This window comes from Monodelphis domestica, chromosome 7, assembly GCF_027887165.1.
Source record: "Monodelphis domestica isolate mMonDom1 chromosome 7, mMonDom1.pri, whole genome shotgun sequence".
Classification (NCBI taxonomy): domain Eukaryota; kingdom Metazoa; phylum Chordata; class Mammalia; order Didelphimorphia; family Didelphidae; genus Monodelphis; species Monodelphis domestica.
In genome coordinates, this window is record NC_077233.1 from 137,510,934 (window position 1) to 137,534,147 (window position 23,214).

Sequence of the window (23,214 nt, forward strand, 5' to 3'; positions counted from 1 at the left end):
TTTATTTTTTACTAACTCTGAGCAACAAGAGCCAGGCAGTTGAGTTTAAATGACTTGCCCAGGGCCACACAGCTAGGAAGTGTCTGAGGCCAAATTTTTTTTAAACCCTTACCTTCCATCTTGGAATCAATACTGTGTATGGGTTCCAAGGCAGAAGAGTGGTAAGGGCTAGGCAATAGGGGTCAAGTGACTTGCCCAGGATCACACAGCTGGGAAGGACCTCTGAGTCTGAGGTCAGATTTGAACTTGGAACCTCCCATCTCTAGGCCTGGTTCTCAATCCACTGAGCCACCCAACCACCCCCTCTGAGGCCAAATTTCATCCCAACTCCAGGCCTGATGCTCTGTGGTACCCAGCTGCTCCTTATCAAGCATTTATTAAGTTTATACATGTGCCAGGCATCATCTATAAAATGGGGATGATACTAGCATTTACTTCACTGGGTTGTTGTGAGAATCAAATGAGGTGACTTTTGTAAAGCACTTTGTAAACCTTGAAGTGCTTTATAATGTTGTTATTATTAGTATCCATTTGTCCCTTTCAGCGGGATATTCCCTTCCACCGCTGTGGCTACCATTCTCTACCAAGTTTCAGGGACAGCCATGAAACTCGAATTCATCTTTTTGCACTTAGATCTCTATTTGCCTTATTGCCCATACTCTGGGCTTTGCTGTATAGAAATCTGAGCCCAAGAATATCATTCCTAGCCCTCTTCCAGGTTGCTTTCTCTTGTGAAGTGCTGGACAGCTCCGCAGTTCTTTGGTAGCCTCTCCCAGTCCCCAGGCTCTGATGGCTTGCCTGTGTCTTGGCAAAAACCCTCTCCCTAGCTTCTCTAGGCTCACGTCCCTCCGCCTTCCGCCCCTCCTTGTGCAGGCACAACAGCCCACGTGGGCATCACCCTCTATGGGGCAGATGGCCGAAGTGGACACCGGCATCTGGATGGAGAGAGTGCTTTCCATCGCAACAGTCTGGACATCTTCCAGATTGCCACACAGCGCAGCCTTGGGAGCGTGTGGAAGATCCGAGTGTGGCATGACAATAAAGGTGTGGAGAGAGGGCTTGGGCCACTGGGAGGCTGTTTCTTCCTCTCAGCCATGGCCCAAAGCCCTATGGCTCCGTCTTCTCTCCCCAGGGCTCAGCCCAGCCTGGTTCCTACAGCACATCATTGTCCGGGATTTACAGACTGGCCGAAGTGCCTTCTTCTTGGTGAACGACTGGTTGTCGGTGGAGACTGAGGACAACGGGGGCCTGGTGGAGAAGGAAGTCCTGGCAGCAAGTAAGCCTTCTTCAGCCTCAGAATCCCCTTGATTTTAGCCCCATCATGCCTGCCATGACTTTTCTCATTTTTTAACTTTTCGAATTCTTGACTCCATCCAAAAATGAAACTCCCTCATTTGTATTTTCTTTGTCTATGAGTCAGAAAGTATGTTTGTGGGTAGTGTAATAGATGATAATTCGATCAGACTCACAGTATCATACTTTGGGAAGTAATGTTTAAAACAATTCTTCAACTGAGGTGTGCATCCCTTCAAAAACTGTCTTCTCACATGACTAGTAGATTCCTCACTATTCGCCTCTAAACCCATAATTGATTCAGCCAGTTCAGAGAGACACTCTATAAATGAAGCTGGATGTCCCCCTTTATTTTGCATGAGTTTATCAAACCTTGCCCATGCATTAGGCTTCATGCAATAGAGCTTAATAGCTTGGAGCAAGTCTTCCCTACATTTCCTTAAGTAGGTCATGCTTGTGGGATTTGCAAAATCAAGATCTTCCCTTTGCTTCTCTGTGGGCCAACTAGTCAGGTTGTTTTCTTGTCATGGGCAAAGTCCACCCTTGCCCGAGACTCCAGGGTATCCCGACTGGTGGCAAATGATCAGTCAACAAAAATAACAAACAGAAGACAGCTTACTTACAACAGCCATGGCATTGCTTTGCATCTGACAGCTGCTCCACTTTCCCGATGTCTGATCTTTATTTTTATACCCATTCTCTTGGCACGCATATACACAAAATCAAAGAGAGATAATTGGAAGTGATACATCAACGTTTAACAAATCACTTGATTAACATTCTATATTCTTGTATTGTGATTACAGACAGAATAAAGGTTGCACTGAGGTTAATGATTTTTGTCGCAGGTGGCTTAATTTTCTCATTACCCTGTGAGAAGTTTTGAGCTTACAAACAATCAAGGAAAATTACGTATTGCTTTTAATAAAATGGAATAATTAATCAGCAGTCCTTAGAAGACAATTCAGCAATCATACCATAGGGGCTGAGGGGTCTGGGAACACAATTCAAATTTAGACTGTGTTACAGACAAAAGAGTGGTTGCCATAAACTGTGACTGCGAAAATATGGGTTCAAGACTTTGAATTGCCGAAAGCATAAAGATAATTTTTAGTGTCTTGATTTAAATCAAAAATAAGTGGTCACCATGGGAAAAATTCCCAAATATGAAATACCCAAGTCAGCTGGGTTTTATGGAGATTTTAATTAATACAAATGAAGGAATTAAAGAAAGGGAGAGAGAGAGTAAGAGGAAATAATAGGAAGGCTAGGGCCTAGGCCTTTCTTTTAAGAGAGAAAACTAAGTCAGTCTTTAATCACTCACCACAAGATTGTCCCAAGCAAAACTCTAGTGTTCAGAGAGACCCTCCAGTTCAGCTCCTGAACTCAACTAATCTGAACTCTCTTGAACTGGTTCAGACAGCTCCTTTTTTTTTTTTTAATTTTTATTTGGTCATTTCTAAACACTATTCATTGGAAACAAAGATCATTTTCTTTTCTTCCCTCCCCCCTCCCACCACCTCTCCCATAGCCCACATGCAATTCCACTGAGTATCACATGTGTTCTTGATTCAAACCCATTTCCATGTTGTTGGTATTTGCATTAGAGTGTTCATTTAGAGTCTCTCCTCAGTCATATCCCCTCCACCCCTGTATTCAAGCAGTTGCTTTTCATCGGTGTTTTTACTCCCACAGTTTTTCCTCTGCTTGTGGATAATGTTTTTTAGATCCCTGCAGATTGTTCAGGGACATTGCATTGACCCTAATGGAGAAGTCCATTGCCTTCAATTGTACCACAATGTATCAGTCTCTGTGTACAATGTTCTCCTGGTTCTGCTCCTTTCGCTCTGCATCACTTCCTGGAGATTGTTCCAGTCTCCATGGAATTCCTCCACTTTATTATTCCTTTGGGCACAATAGTATTACATCACCAATAGATACCACAATTTGTTCAGCCATTCCCCAATTGAAGGGCATCCCCTCATTTTCCAATTTTTGGCCACCACAAAGAGCGCAGCTATGAATATTCTTGTACAAGTCTTTTTCCTTATTATCTCTTTGGGGTACAAGCCCAGCAGTGCTATGGCTGGATCAAAGGGCAGACAGTCTTTTAGTGCCCTTTGGGCGTAGTTCCAGATTGCCCTCCAGAATGGTTGGATCAATTCACAACTCCACCAGCAATGAATTAGTGTCCCAACTTTGCCACAACCCCTCCAGCATTCATTACTTTCCATAGCTGTCATGTTAGCCAATCTGCTAGGTGTGAGGTGATACCTCAGAGTTGTTTTGATTTGCATCTCTCTGATTATAAGAGATGTAGAACACTTTTTCATGTGCTTATTAATAGTTTTGATTTCTTTGGCTGAGAACTGCCTGTTCATGTCCCTTGCCCATTTATCAACTGGAGAATGGCTTGATTTTTTGTACAATTGATTTAGCTCTTTGTAAATTTGAGTAATTAAACCTTTGTCAGAGGTTTTTATGAAGATTGTTTCCCAATTTGTTGCTACCCTTCTGATTTTAGTTACATTGGTTTCGTTTGTACAAAAACTTTTTAATTTGATGTAGTCAAAATTATTTATTTTACATTTTGTGACTCTTTCTAAGTCTTGCTTGGTTTTAAAATCTTTCCCTTCCCAAAAGTCTGACATGTATACTATTCTGTGCTCATCTAATTTACTTATAGTTTCCTTCTTTATGTTCAAGTCATTAGGGTTTTGGACTCTAATCCACTCTGCTATTCACTTGCGTTTTATGGGTGAGTTCATTCCATTCACATTCAGAGTTATGATTACTAGCTATGTATTTCCCAGCATTTTGATTTCTGCTCCTTTTCCTGCCTTCTACATCAATGTTTGCTTTTGAACAGTCCCCCTTGTTTCCACCCTTATTTTATTTCCCTTTCTACCCCACTCCCTATTTATCCCCCCCCCTTATTTTCCCTATAGTCTTTATAAAATTAATCCCCCACTCATCCCTCTCTTGTACTGCTTCCCTCCCCACCAGAAAGTTTGTTACCCTTCTACTCCCCTATAGGGTACAAATCTATTCTCTGCCCCCAATGGATTGGATTGTTTTTCCCTCTGAGTCACTTTCAAATCATGTAAAAGTTGAGTATTTCCTGTCTCCGACCTCTTTACCCTTCCAGTGTATTGATGTTCTCCCCCCTCCCACCATGAGCTTCTTTATGACATATAAATTTACCCCCATTTGTTTCTTTTCCCATTTCTTTTAATATTAACCTATTTTTAAGCTCTAGTTATATATATATGCATACTTATGCATATATATTTTTGCATGCATATATCTATATACCTATTTATGTCTTGTCCTTTCATCCTATACAGTTTGTTGCTGTTCCCTCTAAGTATACTTCTTTTTGCTGCCCAGATAATAACAACAGTTTTTAAGAGTTACCAATGACCTCTTTTCTTATAGGGATATATATCATTTTAACTTATTGAGTCTCTTAAAAAAAATTTTTTTTGTTTTTCTTTTTTCCCCTCTTTTTTAATTACCTTTTGATGATTCTCTTGAGTTCTGTGCTTGGACATCAAATTTTCTGTTCAGGTCTGGTCTTTTCTTTACGAATTCTTGGAATTCTTCTATTTTGTTGAATGACCATACTTTCCCCTGTAAGAATATAGTCAGTTTTGCTGGGTAGTTGATTCTTGGTTGTAGACCTAGTTCCCTTGCTTTCCGGAATATCGTATTCCATGCCTTTCTTTTTTTCAGTGTGGATGCAGCCAGATCCTGAGTTATCTTCACTGTGGTTCCTTGGTATCTGAATGACTTCTTCTTGGCAGCTTGTAATATCTTTCCTTTGGTCTGATAGTTCTTGAATTTGGCTATAACATTCCTGGATGTTGTCAGTTGGGGATTAAGTATGGGAGGTGATCTGTGGATTCTATCAATCTCCACTTTTCCCTCTTGTTCAAGGATTTCGGGGCAGTTTTCTTTAATAATTTCCTGTAATGTAATGTCCAGGCTTTTTCTTTTGTCATGCTCTTCTGGTAGGCCAATAATTCTTAAATTGTCTCTCCTTGAACGATTTTCTAAATCCTCTGTTTTGTGAATGAGATGCTTCATATTTTCCTCAATTTTTTCATTCTTTTGGTTTTGTTTTATAGAGTCCTCTGCCTTGTGAGGTCGCTCGATTCAAGTTGTTGTATTCTGGTTCTTAAAGACTGGATTTCATCCTTAGTTTTTTGGTCGTCCTTTTCCTTTTGGTCAGATTTTCTTTGGCGGTCATCTTTCATCTGCTTTGCCTCATCTTTCATCTCCTTTGCCTCATTTTCCAGCTGGTTGATTTTGGCTTTCAAGACACTATTTTCTGTTTCTAGATGACTTATCTTAGTTTTTAAGTTCTTTTCCCAATTGTCTTCAGCTTCTCTTAATTGTGTTTTGAATTGCATTTTGAATTCTTCCAAAGCCTGTATCCAATTCGCTGGGATTTCTGATTTTTCCTTTGCTGATCCCTCCCCCTCTGTTTCATTCGCTCTTTGCTCATTACCTGTGCAGAAGATGTCTATTGTAATATCTTTCTTCTTTTTCTGTTGTTTGCTCGAGTTTACCCCTTCTTTGCTCCCCATATTTGGCTGTGCTCTTGCTCCTTTCACTTTGTTTTGGTTTTGGGGTTGTCCATCTCCCCTCTTGGAGCTTTGTCAGATCTCTTGGTACAGTCTCTAGGGGAGGAATGTTAGCTTCCCTATCCTCTGAAGGCTTTTGATTGGATTGAGTTCAAGTGGGTTGGGCTGTATGTGGTATGAAGCACTGAGGCTCTGAAGACTCCTGGAAGGCTGGGCCGCTGAGGCTCTCTCCAGTTCTCTCCAGCTGCTTCTCCGCTGTCTGCAAGTGCCTTTGTCCGCCTCCCTAAACTCTGAGGAGTTCTGATGGGATTAGTTCAACTGGATTGGTCTGGATGTGCCGAGGCAAGGATGAAACTGGAGCCCGATGGAGGGACCCAGCCACAGCCTGGTCTCTCCCTGGCTTCCTTCCCACTGTCCAAGCTGGATGCTCCGAGCCCACTGCTCACAAGGTAGACTCTGCAAACCAGCACCTTTGCCCGCTCAGAGGTTCCCGCTGCTGCCGTGGGCTCAGCGCTCTGGGTTGTGGGGGAGGGGTCCTGGGACCTTCCCTCTGCCTTCCCCTTAGCCCTGAGTATTCTCGGATTCCGGCTTTTGTGGGGGGCGTACCTTTTGATTTGAGTCCAGAAGGAGGGTTCCCCGCTTCTGTCCTGTTGTTCAGCTTGGATTTCGGTGCCCTGGGAGCATTCAGTCTGTATCGGTAAGGAAGGGTCTTCCACAAGGTCTGAACTTTTGCTGCTTGCTAAGCCTCCATCTTGACTCCGCCCATCTCCAGACAGCTCCTTTTAAAGAGAATTTTCTCCTATGTCACCTCCCCTAAATTTTCACATCTACCAATCACAGTAGATGTTTTCCAAAGGACTGACCATTCTTAATTCATATCTTGTTATCACCTTCTCTGGGTAGATTAAAACTTCTGAGTAATTCACATCTCTTTGCTAAACTTGCCCTTTTAGTGATTAATTTAACCTTCATAGGCACTTAGCACCCTTTTGTATTAGGTCTAAAAATAGACCTAGCTTAAGGGCTTTTGCCTCACTATAAGTATGAGTTAAGTACTTTTCCATTGTTCAGTAAGGAGTTTACAATTTTTATCTTCCCCTAAAGTATGCCTAAGTATGGGTGGAGTAATTTTAAAGTTCCCAATACATTCCTGATCAAGTACCTCCATTGTTTAAATGGGAATAGCCTTAACCAAATGTTTTAAGGTAGAGTTTGAGCAGTTTTAAGATTCACAACTGGTGGCTTCTAAGGAGTTCCTGAGTCACTGAGGCATCCTGAAGCTTGATGTACTTGTACTTATCCCTTGGGCCTCTATGATTGGTTTGTGTGCTGGCTTCATGAGAAAGTTTGGGGTTTGGCCTGTAGCTGCAGTTTTGCTGGGAATTATGTACCTAAGTAAAAGTTAACCTATGATAGTCTTTTTGGGATTGGGTTTGAAGGTCTGGTCTTTTGGTGATGTTTTGGAGAATTAGGGTTCAGGTGTTTTGCTCTTGCATTATTTCTTTTGAGACTAGGGGGAATAATAATCATGTCAATTCATAGGTAAGGGACATTGATGAAAGAAGTCATGCAAGGGGAATAGATTGGGCAGTCACATCTCGCCAAGGACCATTCTGTGCTCTCCTCAGCTACCACGAGTGACTCTGTCAAGGCGTCGTGGACTGATGGCCCCCAGCATTTTCTGACCTGGTCTTTTCAATGAATTGGCGATGCTTATGGGGACTGAACAGTTCAGACAAGAAAAATTCTACATCTTGGAAATCTGGATCAAAATCCTGAAAGCACGCTTGAGTTCTTTCTGTGTCTTATAGGGCTGATCAATAAATTTTGGAACCCGTTTCTTCAGGAAATCAAACTCCTGGGTTGTAAACTGTCTATGCACTTTTGAATGTAACACACCAGCTGTACTCAATATTTTAGTGACAGCCTTTAGTGGAAAAATTTTTTCAGGTTCACTATCAGACTTAGTGTCCTTGTCACTGTCATTTCCCTTTGCATTAGCCTTTGTTTTCTTTGCCTTTCTCTCTTTCTCTTTGGGTGCACTCTATGTCTGACCATTGTTCTTGTCCTTAATCTGGTCTAGCCCTTTTGCCTTTATAAATTCCTCAAACATATTCTTAATAACATTTTCCAAGTCAGTATCTACCACCATTATCTTTGCTGCCTTTTGGGGGATTACAAATCTATAGATGTTCTTCATATAGGTCAGTGCTTGAATGGCCACCATGGAGATCATATAAAGTTGAGTCATAATGTGCCAAAGGACAGTTTCTTTTTTGGAATGGCCAGTGTAGTATGAGCATCGTGGTGTTGCCCAGGTATTCCACCAAATCAACAATCATGGTGGTCATTTTACTATATATGATGTTGTAGATCCAGTAAGCCATAATGGCAGCCTACACAACTATCCCACAGAGTACTTGCTTGAACATCTTATTGTTTGTTTTTGGGAGTGTAAGTTCAGTCAGCCCGGGCTGCCAAAATGTAATAGATAATATTGGAGGGTATATTTGATGAATAATAGATAACTAATGGATCAGGTAGTTATCTTCCTTTGCCTACCCTCCTCCCTTTTATACCTCCCTTCCTCCCCCCTCTTCTTCCCTTCAGTTTCCCCTTCCCCCTTCTTCTTCAGCCTCCTTCTAAGTCACTAAGGGTGAGCTATGATGTTTCAGAGGAAATAATCTTTTCTCTTCTTTATCTTTCTCTTCTTTATTCTTTTTCTTCTTTAAGGATTTATTAGAGGAAAACAGGCCAAAATAGAGGATGAAAGTAAGAGGGATGGGATTTCCCCATAATTTACAGGGAACCTTAGGTTGGAAGATATTGAGAGAAATGGCAATTCAGTCACTACCATGAAACAGAGCAAGTCAGGAGAGATATATGGACTATTGTCCTTCTTCTTCTGCCTTCAAATCAGCCAGGCCACCTTCAACTTGATTATCCCAAGTCCCAGAGATAAACCCAGCTTCTTCCTTCAATAGTCACCACCATCAGCCCCAAGCCCTCAAAACCGTCAGCAGTTGGCTCTTGCCTCCAACTGTTTCCTGGTCACATTCCATATGGAATTTTCCTTTGCTGATCAATCTCCAGCTTCTTGTCCTTTGCATGCATGCCTCTTCCACAGTAGGTGAAATCAAGGAACATGGCTTTAGCACTGGAAGGAACTTTAGAGGTAGCCATTGAGTCCAACCCATTCATTTTATAGATGAGAAAACTAAGACACAGAGAGGTGAAGTGACTTGCCCAGAGTCACATAGTAAGTCCCCGAGTTATGATTTGAATCTGAACCTTTTTGTTTCCACATTCGGCTCTATCTGCTACTCCACACTGTTATCAAATAAAATGTATATGTAAGGGGGAAACTTAAGGTTGTGAGAGAACAAAGGTGTTCATTTCCCTTCCAGCTTTGTTTCTAGCTTTCCTCTTCTCTTCTCTTTGCCCCGCTAGGTGATGCCACCCTACGCAGGTTCCCACGGCTGCTGACGGCAGAACTACAGCGAGGCTTCTTTGAGAAGCACATCTGGCTGTCGCTGTGGGACCGCCCCCCACGAAGCCGCTTCACTCGGGTCCAGCGAGCTACTTGCTGTGCCCTCCTGATCTGCCTCTTCCTGGGTGCCAATGCTGTGTGGTACGGAGTTGTAGGAGATGTCAATCACAGGCGAGTACCCCTCCCAGCCATCCTGAGCCGTAATATCTTCTCTCCAACCCCTTCCCAATGATATCTGTCCCCCGTGCCATCAGGTCCATTCCTCTGCCAAATACACATCCCTTCAAGGACAGACCTTTCCCCACCTCTTGTGGTCTCCTGTAGCAATCCTAGGATTCCTCATGATCAGGAATTTTTTTCTTTTTCGGTTATATTTAAAGCTGTCCAGCTTCTGCCATATTTTCCTATTACCCGTTGCTCTATAATAAAGCAATCTAAGTCTCTTTGTCACTAGGTCTGGAGTCAGGAAAGCCAGAGTTCAGACCTGCAATATGATCCTGGGCAAATGTGTTTCAGTTTCCTGGACTGTAAAAGGAGAATAATCATAATGCCTAATTGCAGAACTGTTGTGAGGATCAGATGAAATAGTATTTATAAAGCGCTTAACATAATGCCTGGCACATAGTAGGTAGGCACTTAAATGTTTATTTCCTTCCTCCTCTGCAGCAACGTGCCCATGTCCAGTCTGATCCCACTAAGTGTGGACACGGTGGCCGTCGGCCTGGTGTCCAGCGTGGTTGTCTACCCTCTCTACCTAGTTATCCTGTTTCTCTTCCGAATGTCCCGGAGCAAGGTAAGGGCTTGGCCGATGGGACAGAAGGGCAAGGACCTAGAGGAATAGTGGGAGTGGGGATCATTTCAGCGTCCCTTGGTGGGCAGATTTGGGAGTCAGTCCTCTCCTGTCTGTGGGGTTTCCTGCCCACTCAGTCCTCTGCCCCATTCTAGCTCACTAGGACATAGAATAGTCCTGTTTTGAAGCAGGGAGTTGAATGAGATGCTCCCCAGGGAAAAGGGCAGCTGCAACAGTTAGTAAATATTTCTTAAGCCCCTACTGTGTGTGAGCAAAGTGCGTGGGGCTGAGTGCCATTCTGCCTACAGGTATCAGTAAGCCCTGACCGTAGCCCTGCGGGGCAGCAGATGCTGGACATTGATAACTATCTGGAGACATCAGTCCTCGACAGCTCCTTCCTCACTTTGTCTGGACTCCATGCTGAGGTGAAGGGGACTGGGAAGAGGTCCTGCATGTTATAAGGCGCCTGGCATGGTTGTTCAGTAGCCGAGAGGCCACGTGGAAAGAGCCTTGGGCTCCGAGCCCCCCAATCCCAGACAGCCACGCTGAGCGGGGTACAATCTCGGTAGCTCTCAAGTCTAGCCCATTTCCCAACCAGCAGACCTTGGTTCAAGGGCCGGCCTCAGGCACTTTCTAGTTGGGGGACTGCCTGAGTCTCCCAGGAGCTCTCCAAGTCCCAGGGTTCTCCTTTGTAAAAGGAGGACGATAATAGTACGCACCTTGGCCGCCTCGCTTCCCCTCCCTTGCAGGGTTGTTGGGAAGAAAGCATTTTGTGACCCTTTGATGGCCTTGGAGGATTTGCTGCAGCTGGGTCACAGCCACCCCGAGCCGGGGGTCAGTTCTTCATCTTTCCCGGGCCTGGACCCCTTTGGCAGGCTACTAAAGCCTACTGGCCCCCTTCTCAGATGAACGCTTTTAAATGCATGCAATAAAATACAGAGGGTTGCAAAGGAGGACAATTATATGGAAATATGTCATTAAAAAACCAAACTCCTGGATCTCAGATGGAGCCCCGAAGCATTGGCAAAGACTCTCCCTGGCCAGGTCTCCTCCCTGAGACTCTATTCTTCTCCACAGGCTTTTTCTGGACAAACTAAAACAGACTTGTTCCTGGATGATTCTAAAAGGTGGGTGCCCAGAGCAAAATCCTATTGAACGGAGACAGAGCTGACCATCCATTTGGGCCGCTGGATGGCGTGCCTAGTTTCCCCCGCGTGGAGGCAGTGGCTCCATCGCTTGTATGAGTTCCTCTGGGCACGGCCAGGCGGGTGTTGGCCTTTGTCAGGATTTCACCCGGTCCCCTGGGTGGGTGTGATTGCTTCCACAGCCTGATGCATTGGCAGTCCAGTGACGGCACTCTTAGCTGGCCAGACCTCCTGAGTGACCCTTCCATCATGGGTAACACCCTGCAGAGGCTGGTGCGGGCCCGGGCTGGGAACCCTCCGGGCCTGGAGACCGTGGAAGAAGATGGTCTCTCCCTGGGCAGCCCCCCTTCCCAGACCAAGTACTTCTCCACCTCAGGTGAGCAAGTAGGACTTGGGTGAGGGAGAGGACACGGATTTTTTTTTGTGGCAGGACTGCAGGAAACCTAGGGGAGGGAGCATGTCCTGTTGCAGCTTTCCCAGGAAAGAGGGTGTTTCTAGTCTGGGTGGTGGACAGCCCTCCGTCTCTCCAGCTGTCCCCGAGCAGTCCTGAGCCATTTGGCAAACGCGTGGCTCGTCCAGGGGGACTAGGTCAGGTCTGGGAGGGTGTGTCCGATGAGCAGGATCATAGGATTGACCCTGACTCAGGCCCCGCTTCTTCTGCTGATTCTGCTTCCTCCAGATGAAGATTTTATCCAACAGATACTGGCCGAGGGGGCCAGCAGCATTGCCCCTGCTAGAGATACCCACCTGGAGACTGACCTCCTCACAGGCCTGTGAGTGAAGTGGGAGCAGGATGGGGTTTGGGACAGGCAGGGAGGGAGGGACAAGGCCTTCGGGGGGGGCCCCCTTGCTTTTGGGTTGGGGGGGCAGAGTGATCTGCCTGTGGCATAATGGGAAAGAACTCTTTCCTTTCCTGCTCTAAATTTGACCCTGTTGATGGTTTCCCAGCTCCTTTCTCTAAAAGAATTCACACATTTTCCCCGCAGTCTTTTGGGAAGGGAGCCAATTTTGCTATTGTTAGTCTAATAAGAAAATGGAGGCTTGTGTGTGGGCAGCCATCCAGAGGGTAGAACTTATAGAGAGCAAATTTCTAATCCATTCACTGGTCGGGCGACGGCTTAGAGTAAATCCATGAACTCTGGATCTCCAAAAATTGTGTGTGTTTGTCAGTGAATGAGCAGCCTAAGGAAAGGCCTGGGAATTCTTGGCTTGGCAGGACCCAGCACCATCCCACTCTTTTTATGTCCCTCATATTCACACCTAATAGATTTTACATGTTTATCTCTCCGCTTAGAGCGTAGTGTCCTTGCCAGTAGGGAGAGTTTCCTTCTTTGTACTCAGATCCCCACAAGGCCTTGCCCTGTGCCTGGCACACAATAGGCTTTATTTTTTTAAACCCTTACCTTCTATCTTAGAATTCATATTAAGTATTGGTTCCAAGGCAGACAAGCAATAAGGGTTTGACAAATTGGGGTTAAGTGACTTGACCAGGGTCACACAGCTAGGAAATGTCTGAGGCCACATTTGAGCCCAAGACCTCCCCACTCCAGGCCTGCCTTTCTGGCCTTTGAACTTCCAAGATGCCCCTGAAGGCTCTTAACAAATACTTGTTGGTTGATAAATTGGATTCCTATGGAGAAGGGCCTGTCGTCTGTCTCACTGAGTCCTGGATCCTGCAGACGGATGAAGACCACATAACCCAAGGCATGAAATCATGTCCCTGAACCTTTGTAATGATGCTGTCATTAGGACCACTCCTCTGGGGAATTCAAAAGCTGCCCACTTTGTAGTGAACCCCAGGCCTCAGCCAGGACTACTGCCGCAAGGTCCTCAGGCCCTGGGGAGGCTTCTGTAGTTAATATCATTATAGCTAGGTCCTTGCATCAAGCATCATGGAGGCTTTCGGTGGTGCCTTCCTTTCCTCCAAAAGGAAATCTCCCCATTTCACAGGTGGAAAAGATAAAACACAAAAAGATTACTCAGCAGAGGTCTGATCTGGAATCAGATCCCACCTCTGCCCTCCAGGCTAGGGACTTGCTGGCTCTGAAAGTAACTGCTCTTGAAGTAATTTCTTTGAGAGAGAAGAAAGCTGGCTACGTTGTCTTCCATCTGTCTGATCTTATCCTTCCTGCCTCCCTCACACTTCCTGTGCCTCTTCCCCAGGTCGGGTACTCTGGGGGCAAAAACGGAGGCACTGATGCTACAGAGGCTGAATGAGAAGGGCCTGCCCCCTGCGGCCCCCACCCAGGAGCTGGTCCAGTCAGCAAAGTTCACCAGAGGAGGTAGGACACCCCCCCCCATCCCAGCACCCCTCCCCCTTGGTTCTTTCTCTCTCTCTCCTCTTTCCCAACCTGTGTTCTCTGATTGGACTCCACCTTGTCCCCTATAGGGCTAGCGGAAGGTCTGCGGAAGCGGCTGCTTCCTCCATGGTGTGCCCCCCTTGCCCACGGGCTCAGCCTCTTGCTCGTGCTGGTGGCCGTGGGCATCTCAGGCTGGATTGGCACCAACTTCACCTCCAGCGTTGGCGTCATGTGGCTCATCTCGGGCATCTTCAGCTTCCTGTCCTCATTCCTGTTCTGGGAACCTCTCAAGGTGGATCATGGTCCCCTTCCCCATTCCCACCTTCCGTCCTGCCTCTCTTTGTCCGGCCACTGTGTCTCGATTTCTCCTTTCCTTCCTTGCTGTTCTCTTTACAACTTCTCCTTTCCCTTCCATCCATCAGTCTCCCCTCACCCTAGGCCCCAAGCCGACATGCCCACTCACACACAGAGGGGCAGTCTGACCGCTCCTTACTGCCAGAGAGCAGGAGCCTAACTTGGTCCTCATGTGCGCCTTCAGGTCCTGCTGGAAGCCCTCTACTTCTCTCTAGTGGCAAAGCGGCTCCATCCGGAGGAGGACGACACCCTGGTGGAGTGTCCGGCCGTGGAACCCGTGTGTGAACGGATCCCCCGAGTGCGGCCCCCCCAGGGCTTTGCCCTCTTTCAGGCCAAGGAGGAGGCTCGGAAAGTCAAGCTCTTGCACAGGATGCTCAAGGTAACGGGGGACAAGGTTGGACCATCTCATTCCACCTTGCCTCGGCCACTGCCAGTGGGTCAGGCCTTGGGGAAGGGAACGGAGAGGCTGGCGGCTCCCCCTGCTTATGGATGTTGCCACAGGAGCCTGGCACTCCTCAGTGGCCTCGGCCACTGCCAGTGGGTCAGGCCTTGGGGAAGGGAACGGAGAGGCTGGCGGCTCCCCCTGCTTATGGATGTTGCCACAGGAGCCTGGCACTCCTCAGTGGCCCAGGACCTCTACCCCTGTGGGTACCACCTCCAGCTTGTCATGCCAGACAACTGTCTCCCCTGCCAGCATGCTCCTCCGCTAGATTCTGTGTTTCTTTTCATGACTCCAACATCTTCCCTGCCATCACACGTGTCATCTTCACTCCTCCCTTCCTTGCCACCCACATCCAATCAATGGCCAAGTCTCCTTGCTTCTTCCTTTGCAGTATTTACCCCATCCCTCCCTTCCTCGCCATTCCCTCTGCTTCATCTGCCACCCTGGATGAGAGCCATATGACCTCATTCCTGGGCTATTACAGCAGTTTTCTGGATCAAAATCTTCCTCCCTCCAAATTGCCCTTAACATGCAGCCTAATTAATCTTCCTATATCACCTTTTTTTAACCCTTACCTTCCATCTTCGAATCAGTATTGTATATTGGTTCTAAGGCAGAAAAATGATAAGTGATCTAGGCAGTGGGAGTTAAGTGACTTGCCCAGGGTCACAGAGCTAGGAAATTCCTGAGGCCAGATTTGAACCCAGGAACTTCCCGGCTCTCCATCCACTGAGCTACTTTGCTGCCTCCTCCATATCCCTTTTCAAAAGCCTCCCAAAGGTCCCCAATGCCAAAGAACAAAATTCAGATTTCTTAGCCTGGTGTTCAAGGCCCTCCTCCATCAACTAGCTTTCCAATTTTATCTTGTGTTGCTTCCCTACATGCTGTAGCTGTACTGAATAATTCAGTCTTCACACACACATATGCACACACATAAAATAAATATACCTCTGTACAAAGTACTTAAGAAATTACTGTGGGCAGCTGGGTGGCTCAGTGGACTGAGAGTCAGGCCTAGAAACGGGAGGTCCTAGGTTCAAATCTGACCTCAGACACTTCCCAGCTGTGTGACCCTGGACAAGTCACTTGACCCCCACTGCCTAGCCCTTACCACTCTTCTGCCTTGGAAGCAATACACAGTATTGATTCCAAGATGGAAGGTAAGGGAGGGAGGGAGGAAGGAAGGAAGGAAGGAAGGAAGGAAGGAAGGAAGGAAGGAAGGAAGGAAGGAAGGAAGGAAGGAAGGAAGGAAGGAAGGAAGGAAGGAAGGAAGGAAGGAAGGAAGGAAGGAAGGAAGGAAGGAAGGAAGGAAGGAAGGGAGGGAGGAAGGGAGGGAGGGAGGGAGGGAGGGAGGGAGGGAGGGAGGGAGGGATTATTGGGGTTGGGTAGAAAGGAGAGATCAATCCTATACTTCATCCAGTTAGCAAATAGTTCATTCCATCTGGAATAGGGTAATGGGATTAGGTAGCAAGTAGAACTGAGCAGAGCAGGGCTGAATAGGGCCTGGCACCTGGGGGAGGGGGAAGGGGAGTCTGCACCTGTGCTGCACGCCCCAGGCTCCCCTGTGGCATCCGGGGCTCTCTCAGCCACTTGGTGATGGCTCACGGCCTTCCTCACATCTTCAGAATTTTCTGGTGTATATGCTGTTCTTGCTGGTGACCCTCCTCACCAACTACGGAGATGCCTCGAGCCATACCCACGCCTACCGCCTGCAGAGCTCCATCAAGCAGGAGCTGGACAGCAAGGCCTTCCTGGGGATCACCAGGTACCCCCCACCCCCCACTGCCACAGTCTCCAGGCCCATCTTGTCCAGCCCCCGGCCCTTAGGCAGGGCCCCAGGAAAACAGTGGAGGCGAAAGGGCAAAGCCACCCCGGGGTGGGCCTAGATGGGTTGTTGCTGCCATCGGATGGTGTTGGGGGGGCTGTTAGATGTGAGGGCCATCGGAAAGCGTGGCCTGTGGGACCCGGGGAAGGATGCCCGGCCTTGGGGTTTTACCTGGACCTTTGGGGGGATGGGGGGATGTCGCCGTCTCGGATCCCGGCAGAAGAGTTAACGGTCGTGGTTGTGGGCCGGGGGACGTAGGTCGGATGAATTCTGGGGGTGGATGTCGCGGGTGCTGCTCCCCTACGTCCATGGGAACCAGTCTGCCCTGGAGCTCGGGCCCCCGCGTCTCCGGCAAGTTCGGCTGCAGGAAGGTGAGTTGCCGCCGGTGATCCCTTCTTTCCCTGCTTCTCCTCTGGGCCCGCGTCCTCCCTGGAGCCTCCCCTGGCCCTCTGGAGCCCTGCTGCACCATCCCGGTCCCTCTTCCCCAGCGAAGCATTCCCAGCCCTTCCTGGTATCCCTCTTCCTACGGATAGAAAGGAAACTCCTTGGGAACAGAGACTTTTTAGCCTTTGTAGCTCCTATTTAGCACAGCGTAAGTAAATGCTAATTGAGTGACTGACTGACTGCCCTTCAGGGCTCTGCCCAGACGCTCTGGGCAGCGTGAGGAGAGTGTGCGCCACGTCCAGCAGCTTCAGTACCAAGGATTACGAGGTTGGCTGGGAAAGCAGCTCCCCCAACGGGACGCGGGCCTGGGCCTACTCGGCGCCTGACTTGGCAGGGTGAGAACCTGGGCCCGGAGGCTTGGCAGGGAGGATGCGCTCCCCGTCCCGCCATTCGGGGGCCCACGTGTGGCCGCGACTAACCGTGAATCGCTCCCAGGGAGGGCCGGCTCTGCGGGGGGAGGGCCTTCCGCCGGGCTCATGCATCCCCACCCTGATCCCCGTAGGGTCTGGTACTGGGGCTACTTCTCCGTCTACGACAGCGGGGGCTACGTCCAGGAGCTGGGAGTCAGCCTGGAGGAGAGTCGAGAGCTGCTGGGCTTCCTGCAGCGCCACAACTGGATCGACAACATGTGAGCCTGGGAGCCGAGCGGGCCGGGCAGACACGCTCACTGCAGACGTTGAACCCCTTTCCCACCTTTCAGCGTGCTCATTCCTCTTCCCCTTTTACTCACACACTACCCCTAGAAGAGGAAGGGGGTTTTCTCCCCATTTGACACAGGGAAATGGATCAGGAAGACCCCAATGGAAATCCAGCCTCAGGCTGTAGGTGGTCCTGGGCCAGTCCCTTCCACCCGTCTGCCTCAGTTTCCTCCCACTTTGTAAACCGGGCCCAGTAATAACTCCTGCCTCCCCCAGCGGTTGTGAGGAGAAAAGGAAGCAACCCTTCAAGTTTAGTAGTTTAACTGAAGTTAGAGGGGGGTTGAGTCCGCTCCGAGGTGTGGACCAGCTGCCCCTTTGTCCCCAGGAGCCGAGCCATATTCGTAGAGCTCACGCAGTACAGCCCGGCCGTAGGACTCCACGCGGCGGTCACTCTGCGCCTCGAGTTCCCGGTGTCAGGACGGGCCTTGACGGCCATCAGCGTGCGGCCCTTCCCTCTGCAGCGGCTCAGTGCAGGCGTCACCCTGCAGCTGCTGATGATGGTCAGTCCTGGGTCCGGCCCCCCTCCCCTCCCCGCAGGCGCCCTGCTCTCCCGGGCACCCCCTCCAGCGACTTGATTGCTTCCCCCAGGTGTTTCTGATGCTCTTTGTCGTGTACTTTGTGGTGGCCGAAGCCCTGGCCATGCAGAAGGAGGGCCAGGCGTACCTGGTCCGTGCAGGGGCCTGGGGCCAGTGGCTGCTCATCCTCCTGACCACGGCCACCGTGCTCATCCACCTGAGCCAGCTGAGCCTGGCTGACCAGCAGTGGGGCCGCTACCTGAAACGCCGGCCCCACCACTTCACCAGCTTCTACCAAGTGGCCCAGCTCAGCTCGGCCTTCGCCAGCCTGGCCGCGTCCCTGCTCTTCCTTCTCATGATCAAGGTGGGTCTCCCCAAAAGCAGAGATCCACCCCGCGTCTCCCGGCCAGAGCTGCCCCGCCTCCTCCCCAGAGGCTTGGCTCAGGCTCGGTCACAGCTGGATGCTTGTCCCCAGGCCGCCCAGCAACTGCGCTTCATCCGCCAATGGTCCGTGTTCGGGAAAACTCTGTACCGCTCCATGAGAGAGTTGGTGGCCGCCGGCCTGGCCCTGCTGGTGTTGGCAGTAGCCTACACCCAGTTAGGCTTCATGGTAAGTCGTCTTTCCCCGGTGGGATTCTGGAGCACTCCCTTCGGGCCCCCGAGGCAAGTGGGACTTTGTGGGAATTGAATTCCCGAGGCCTGGAGTCAGCCCCTTCTGCTGTGGGACTCTGGGGACTCACACTGCCTCGGTTTCCTCAACTGTGAAATGACAAGAATAGCACCTATCTCCCAGGGTGGTTTTGAGGGTCAGCTGGCAAGAACTGTAAAGCCCTTCGCACAGTGCCTGGCACATAGTAAGCCCCATTATAAATATTAGCTATTATTGTCATGATGATAGGTTTTCCTGATCATTTACTTTTTAAAAGGTAACTTTTTATTTTAATTTTTTCAGTTAACTAGCATTTTTCTTTCCCTTCTCAAAGGGGAAAAAAACCCCACCTCATACATAGCAAATATGCATTTAAGCAAAAAAAAAAAAGAAAAGAAAAAAATCCTGCTACATGGGCTGTGTCGAGAACATTCTCATTCTGCACCTTGGGTCCGTTACTTCCCTCCCACACTGTGCCCCACCTGCTGCCCTTGCCTCCATCTCAGCCTGCCCACTGCCTCCATCTCTCCCCACAGCTGTTCTCCTCCTGCTCCGACTCCCTTCGAAGCATGGGCTGGGACCTCTTCCTGCTGTGCCCAGCGGGTGGGGACCCCCACGTGTGCCCCTCGGAGCCCTGGCGCCTCTCGCCATTGCTGTGTACCAGCCTCATGGTGCTGCAGCTGTGGGGGGCTCTGCGGCTGGGGGCCGTCGTGCTCCGGAGGCGCTACCATGCCCTTCGGGGAGAGCTGTACCGGCCAGCCTGGGAGCCCCAAGATTACGAGATGGTGGAGCTGTTTCTGCGGCGCCTTCGCCTCTGGATGGGTTTCAGCAAGGTCAAGGAGGTGAGTGCAGAGGGGCTCCTGGCGGGGGAAGGCTCCCAAGGGGAAGGAGAGCCTCGTAGGGAGGACAGCCCGCAGTCCTGAGACGAGGGGCACAGCTTGGAGCTCTCCACGGCGTCGGAAGTCATTTATGCCCGTCTTGGTGAGCGATGGGTGTCCAAGGAGACCTGCTTGTCCTCGCTGACCCTCCTTGATCTCTTCCTAGTTTCGACACAAGGTCCGGTTCGAGGGAATGGAACCATTACCCTCACGCTCATCGAGTGACTCCAAGTCATCCCAGGACGTGTCCCCACCAAGTGCTGGCTCAGACACCTCCCGCCCGTCCACATCCTCCAGCCAGCTGGATGGGATGAGCCTGCTGATGGGCCGAGCAGGGGCCCGAGGAGACCCTGAGCCGGAGCCCTCTCGCCTCCTCTCGGTCTTTGAGGCTCTACTAGCCCAGTTTGACCGTCTTAACCAGGCCACAGAGGACGTGTATCAGTTGGAACGGCGACTGCAGGGGATACAAGGTTGGAGATCCAGGGACCATTTGGCCAGTCCACCCTGGGCCCCTGGACCTCCCATCCCTTCACCTTCCCCAGGCCCCCCCGCAGGGAACCAGGGCACTCTACCGGCCAGGATTGCACGGGCCAGCAGGGGGATTGGCATGGCAGCCACCCAGGCTTCTTCTGGCTCACCCCTTGTACGGGCATCGATAAGGGCAAAGAACAGGATCCACCCCAGCCTTACATAGGTGGGGCCTGGCCAGGGTGGAGGAGGAGCCCTGGATCCTATTGAGGGCTCCAGCTTGAATCCCTAACTCCAGAGCACTTCCTGTGGTGTTTCCTTTGGTCTCCCTCCATCCCAGAGGTTCCTTTCCTTGGGATGCAGGCTGTAGTTTGTCCCTGGCTGCAGCCCTCGACACCTGAAGCAGGGATGCGTCTCAGTATTAAGCTCTCTTACCCAGGGGTTCTAGCTTCCCTTCCTCTCTTCACCCCCAGTCGTGACGTACTTGGGCCCAGGGGTTATGCGGAAGGAAGGAAGGCAGGTGCCCAGATCCCAAGCCCTGGGTGGAGGGGCTCCAAAACTCAGCACTTTAATGGAGGCTTTCTTAACAGGCAGGGACCCAGGTGTTCCCAGCACTCCAGAATAGGGCTGGGGCGAAAAACAGTATTGGATTTCTTTTTAGGCCTATAATTGAAATAAGTGAGAACCAGAGGTGTGAGCATCATGTGTAGGGGAGGGGGGCTCACTGTGGTGATGGTGGTTCTAGGGGGAGAGAGGTCCCTTAGGATGGAGGAAGAGAAAGAGCAGATGGAGGTTGGGGCCTTTGAGGGCTAAGGATTCTGCCCCTCGTACCCTAATTTATTACCTGGGCCCTCAGGTACAGGTACAGCGGGGCTGTGCCTGCCCCACCTCCCACAGCGGCAGGCACCTCCTCTCACTAAGGGCACCCCAGCCTGCCTCCCCCACCCCTAAGTTATTACCACCCCCTACACTTACATTCCAGCCACTGGCTCACCATGTGTATGTATATTGTCAGTAATTTATATGGGGTTAAAATGTATATATTTTTGTATGTCGCTATATTTTCATAGCACTGGGATGGGGGGAGAGCTGTGGCACATGTAGTTGAGCCTTCCCCCTCCGCCAATTATTTAAATGATGTTCCCGAGGGCACAGCCCTCACTGAGTTTGCTGTATATAAAGTGTTAGTGGTGTGCGTGGATGCCCCAAAGCTGGGGGCCCCAAGGGACTGGGTAGCTCCTGGGGCCCCATGCCGGGGCCATGGGCTCTTGGCAGGCTTAAGGCTGGGGTGAGGAATAGCTCAGAGGCCAGAGGGGCAGGGCCCAGGTCAGTGAGCTGGGGTCAGGGTGTGGAACAGGTAATGGGGTGGGACAGGTGAACCTTGTTACTTCTGCTTGTTGCACAATAACCTGGCCTGGGGGGGGGGGGGGTCAGGTCCAGCCTTGGGAGGGAGGGAAGAGGGTGTGGTGATTCTTTTTTAACAGGCTTATTTGTCCTACCCACCTGCCCAAAATGATAGGGAGAAGAAGGAATTGGAGCAGGAGGCCCCCCAGATGTAAGCTTGCTTCAGCCACAAATTGGGGAGATGGGCCAGGATCAATAAGTGCCAAGAGGAAAGTGTGATGGAGTCAGGTGGTGTCTGTGTGTGTGTGGTGTATGCGTGTGTATGAGAGAGAGACAGACGACAGCTATCAGAGTTAACCAAACCCCTCTAAGAGAGAGACATGCCCAGGGTGCTTGTACAGGGGCCTGATCCCTGTGGCTAGGGGAGGGCGAAGAGGAGGAAGGAGAGAAGAAAAGGAAGAGGGGGGACGAGCACTGGGTGAGGACCACAAAAGACCACTCTTGGTGTGGCAAAGATAGGACAACTGCCCTAAGCCTAGAGAGGCTGCAGACCTGCTCAGGAGTGCATAGGGAAGGCGGGAGGGGGGAAGCATGGAAAGATCTGAGAGAGGACTGTGGGGGAAACAAGGCAAAAAGCCATATTCTCTCCTCACGCTGCCTGGCCCCCTGGGGCTGGCTAGGCAGGCCCCCAAAGATGTTTTGTTATTTATTATTGGTTTTGTCTTACCTACCAGGATACAACATTTCCCAGCTATGTCTGGATAATCAATATACTGCTTTTCTAGTTGGGACCATGACCAAGGCCACAAACATTGCCCTTTTTTTTTTAATAAACCCACAATTACAAAAAAGACAAAGTCAAATAAATACTATGGACTGCTACCTTCTTGCCTCTCTGATTATTGTCTGAGGTTCCATAAAAAACTGTCATGCAAAGGGAGAGCTAAGCCCTCCTCTGTCCCAAGGGCAGTCCATCCAAACCCTTGATTTCATTTACATTTATAAACAGTCACTATACTATTGAGCTGATGAAATCAGCCACTTCAGTAGTGCCAGGCTGGGCCCAGCTAGCTCTCTCCTGAGAGTCTGTGCTCATCTCACAGCAGGAGAAAGAGAGCCAGTTTAGAGCTCAACAGCTGAAATGCCAATTAAGTCAAAGGCTGTGAAGTCACTGCCGCCCTGTAGTGTTATGGGAACCAAACCAGAGCCACTACTACCTTGGGAAGTGAGCACAGGCTTTTGTCCCCAAGGCTCAGACAAACTCTGTAAAGTCATCCACTGAAGAGATGAGCCGTTTCCTCTGACCAGTCTCATAGGTAGGGGTGGGGTCGGATGGGGCCTGCGGTGGGGACTTGGGGTGAGCTGGTGGATGCATCTGCATCAAGGGGAAGCCAGAGTTCGGATACTGGGTTTCTTCCCGGATCTAAGAGACAAAAAAGGAACAAGCCACGCTAGAAAGGATGTGTTCATGGATTCCTGTACATTCTCACACATCTCTACCTGATCCACATAGCAGGATTTCAAAACATCTCTCACTGCGCCACTAGGCTAGCCCACTGGGTATGACAGCTTTCTCTTCTGCTAGCATACTTCAAAGTAGGCTCCTTATCCCTCCTAGGCACTGCCAGAAAGAAAGAGACTTCACCTGTAGCTTGAGGGACATTTCCCCAGGGAAAGTCCTTGATGCTCTGCCCTCTCAGTCTTTAAGAAGGCTGGGCTTTAAATTCTTGCTTTCCCTACCTGATAGGCACTGCCCCTTGTCAAGATTTCAAGTACTCTCAGCCTTAGCCTCACATCTGAATAGAACTAGGTCAAAAGACACCACTGCCTTAATCAACTAAGTCACAATCCCGAGTCTATCCTTTAGGCTACACAAGGCCCCTTGCCAGTAAATGTGTGTACATGCACACAAATGCATTATACACACATGCGAAGATGCACATGTAAACGTGCAAACAATGGCATAAACAGAAAACCAGCACAAAAAATG

The 23,214-nt window shown here is 49.6% G+C and overlaps 2 protein-coding genes across 13 annotated transcripts in view; one reads left to right on the forward strand and one right to left on the reverse strand.

Annotated features, from left to right (window-relative positions):
* The window catches only part of PKD1 (polycystin 1, transient receptor potential channel interacting), a 126,433-nt gene extending 104,327 nt beyond the window's left edge, over positions 1 to 22,106 (forward strand). Inside the window, exons 27-46 of the mRNA XM_001366899.4 lie at positions 874 to 1,044; positions 1,133 to 1,276; positions 9,333 to 9,543; positions 10,039 to 10,165; positions 10,471 to 10,587; positions 11,240 to 11,289; positions 11,490 to 11,683; positions 11,987 to 12,080; positions 13,471 to 13,589; positions 13,697 to 13,899; positions 14,146 to 14,340; positions 16,029 to 16,168; positions 16,487 to 16,599; positions 16,863 to 17,007; positions 17,175 to 17,300; positions 17,696 to 17,870; positions 17,959 to 18,249; positions 18,361 to 18,495; positions 19,071 to 19,376; positions 19,579 to 22,106. Of these exons, the coding sequence (XP_001366936.3) occupies positions 874 to 1,044; positions 1,133 to 1,276; positions 9,333 to 9,543; positions 10,039 to 10,165; positions 10,471 to 10,587; positions 11,240 to 11,289; positions 11,490 to 11,683; positions 11,987 to 12,080; positions 13,471 to 13,589; positions 13,697 to 13,899; positions 14,146 to 14,340; positions 16,029 to 16,168; positions 16,487 to 16,599; positions 16,863 to 17,007; positions 17,175 to 17,300; positions 17,696 to 17,870; positions 17,959 to 18,249; positions 18,361 to 18,495; positions 19,071 to 19,376; positions 19,579 to 20,106 (3,584 nt within the window). The 3' untranslated portion in view covers positions 20,107 to 22,106. The remainder of the gene's footprint in view (positions 1 to 873; positions 1,045 to 1,132; positions 1,277 to 9,332; positions 9,544 to 10,038; positions 10,166 to 10,470; positions 10,588 to 11,239; positions 11,290 to 11,489; positions 11,684 to 11,986; positions 12,081 to 13,470; positions 13,590 to 13,696; positions 13,900 to 14,145; positions 14,341 to 16,028; positions 16,169 to 16,486; positions 16,600 to 16,862; positions 17,008 to 17,174; positions 17,301 to 17,695; positions 17,871 to 17,958; positions 18,250 to 18,360; positions 18,496 to 19,070; positions 19,377 to 19,578) is intronic.
* Positions 22,037 to 23,214, reverse strand: part of TSC2 (TSC complex subunit 2) — a 67,287-nt gene continuing 66,109 nt past the window's right edge. For all 12 annotated transcript variants that reach the window (XM_007499381.3, XM_056805595.1, XM_007499378.3 and 9 more), the window contains one exon: positions 22,037 to 22,647. In XM_007499381.3, the coding sequence (XP_007499443.1) occupies positions 22,477 to 22,647 (171 nt within the window). In that variant the 3' untranslated portion in view covers positions 22,037 to 22,476. The remainder of the gene's footprint in view (positions 22,648 to 23,214) is intronic.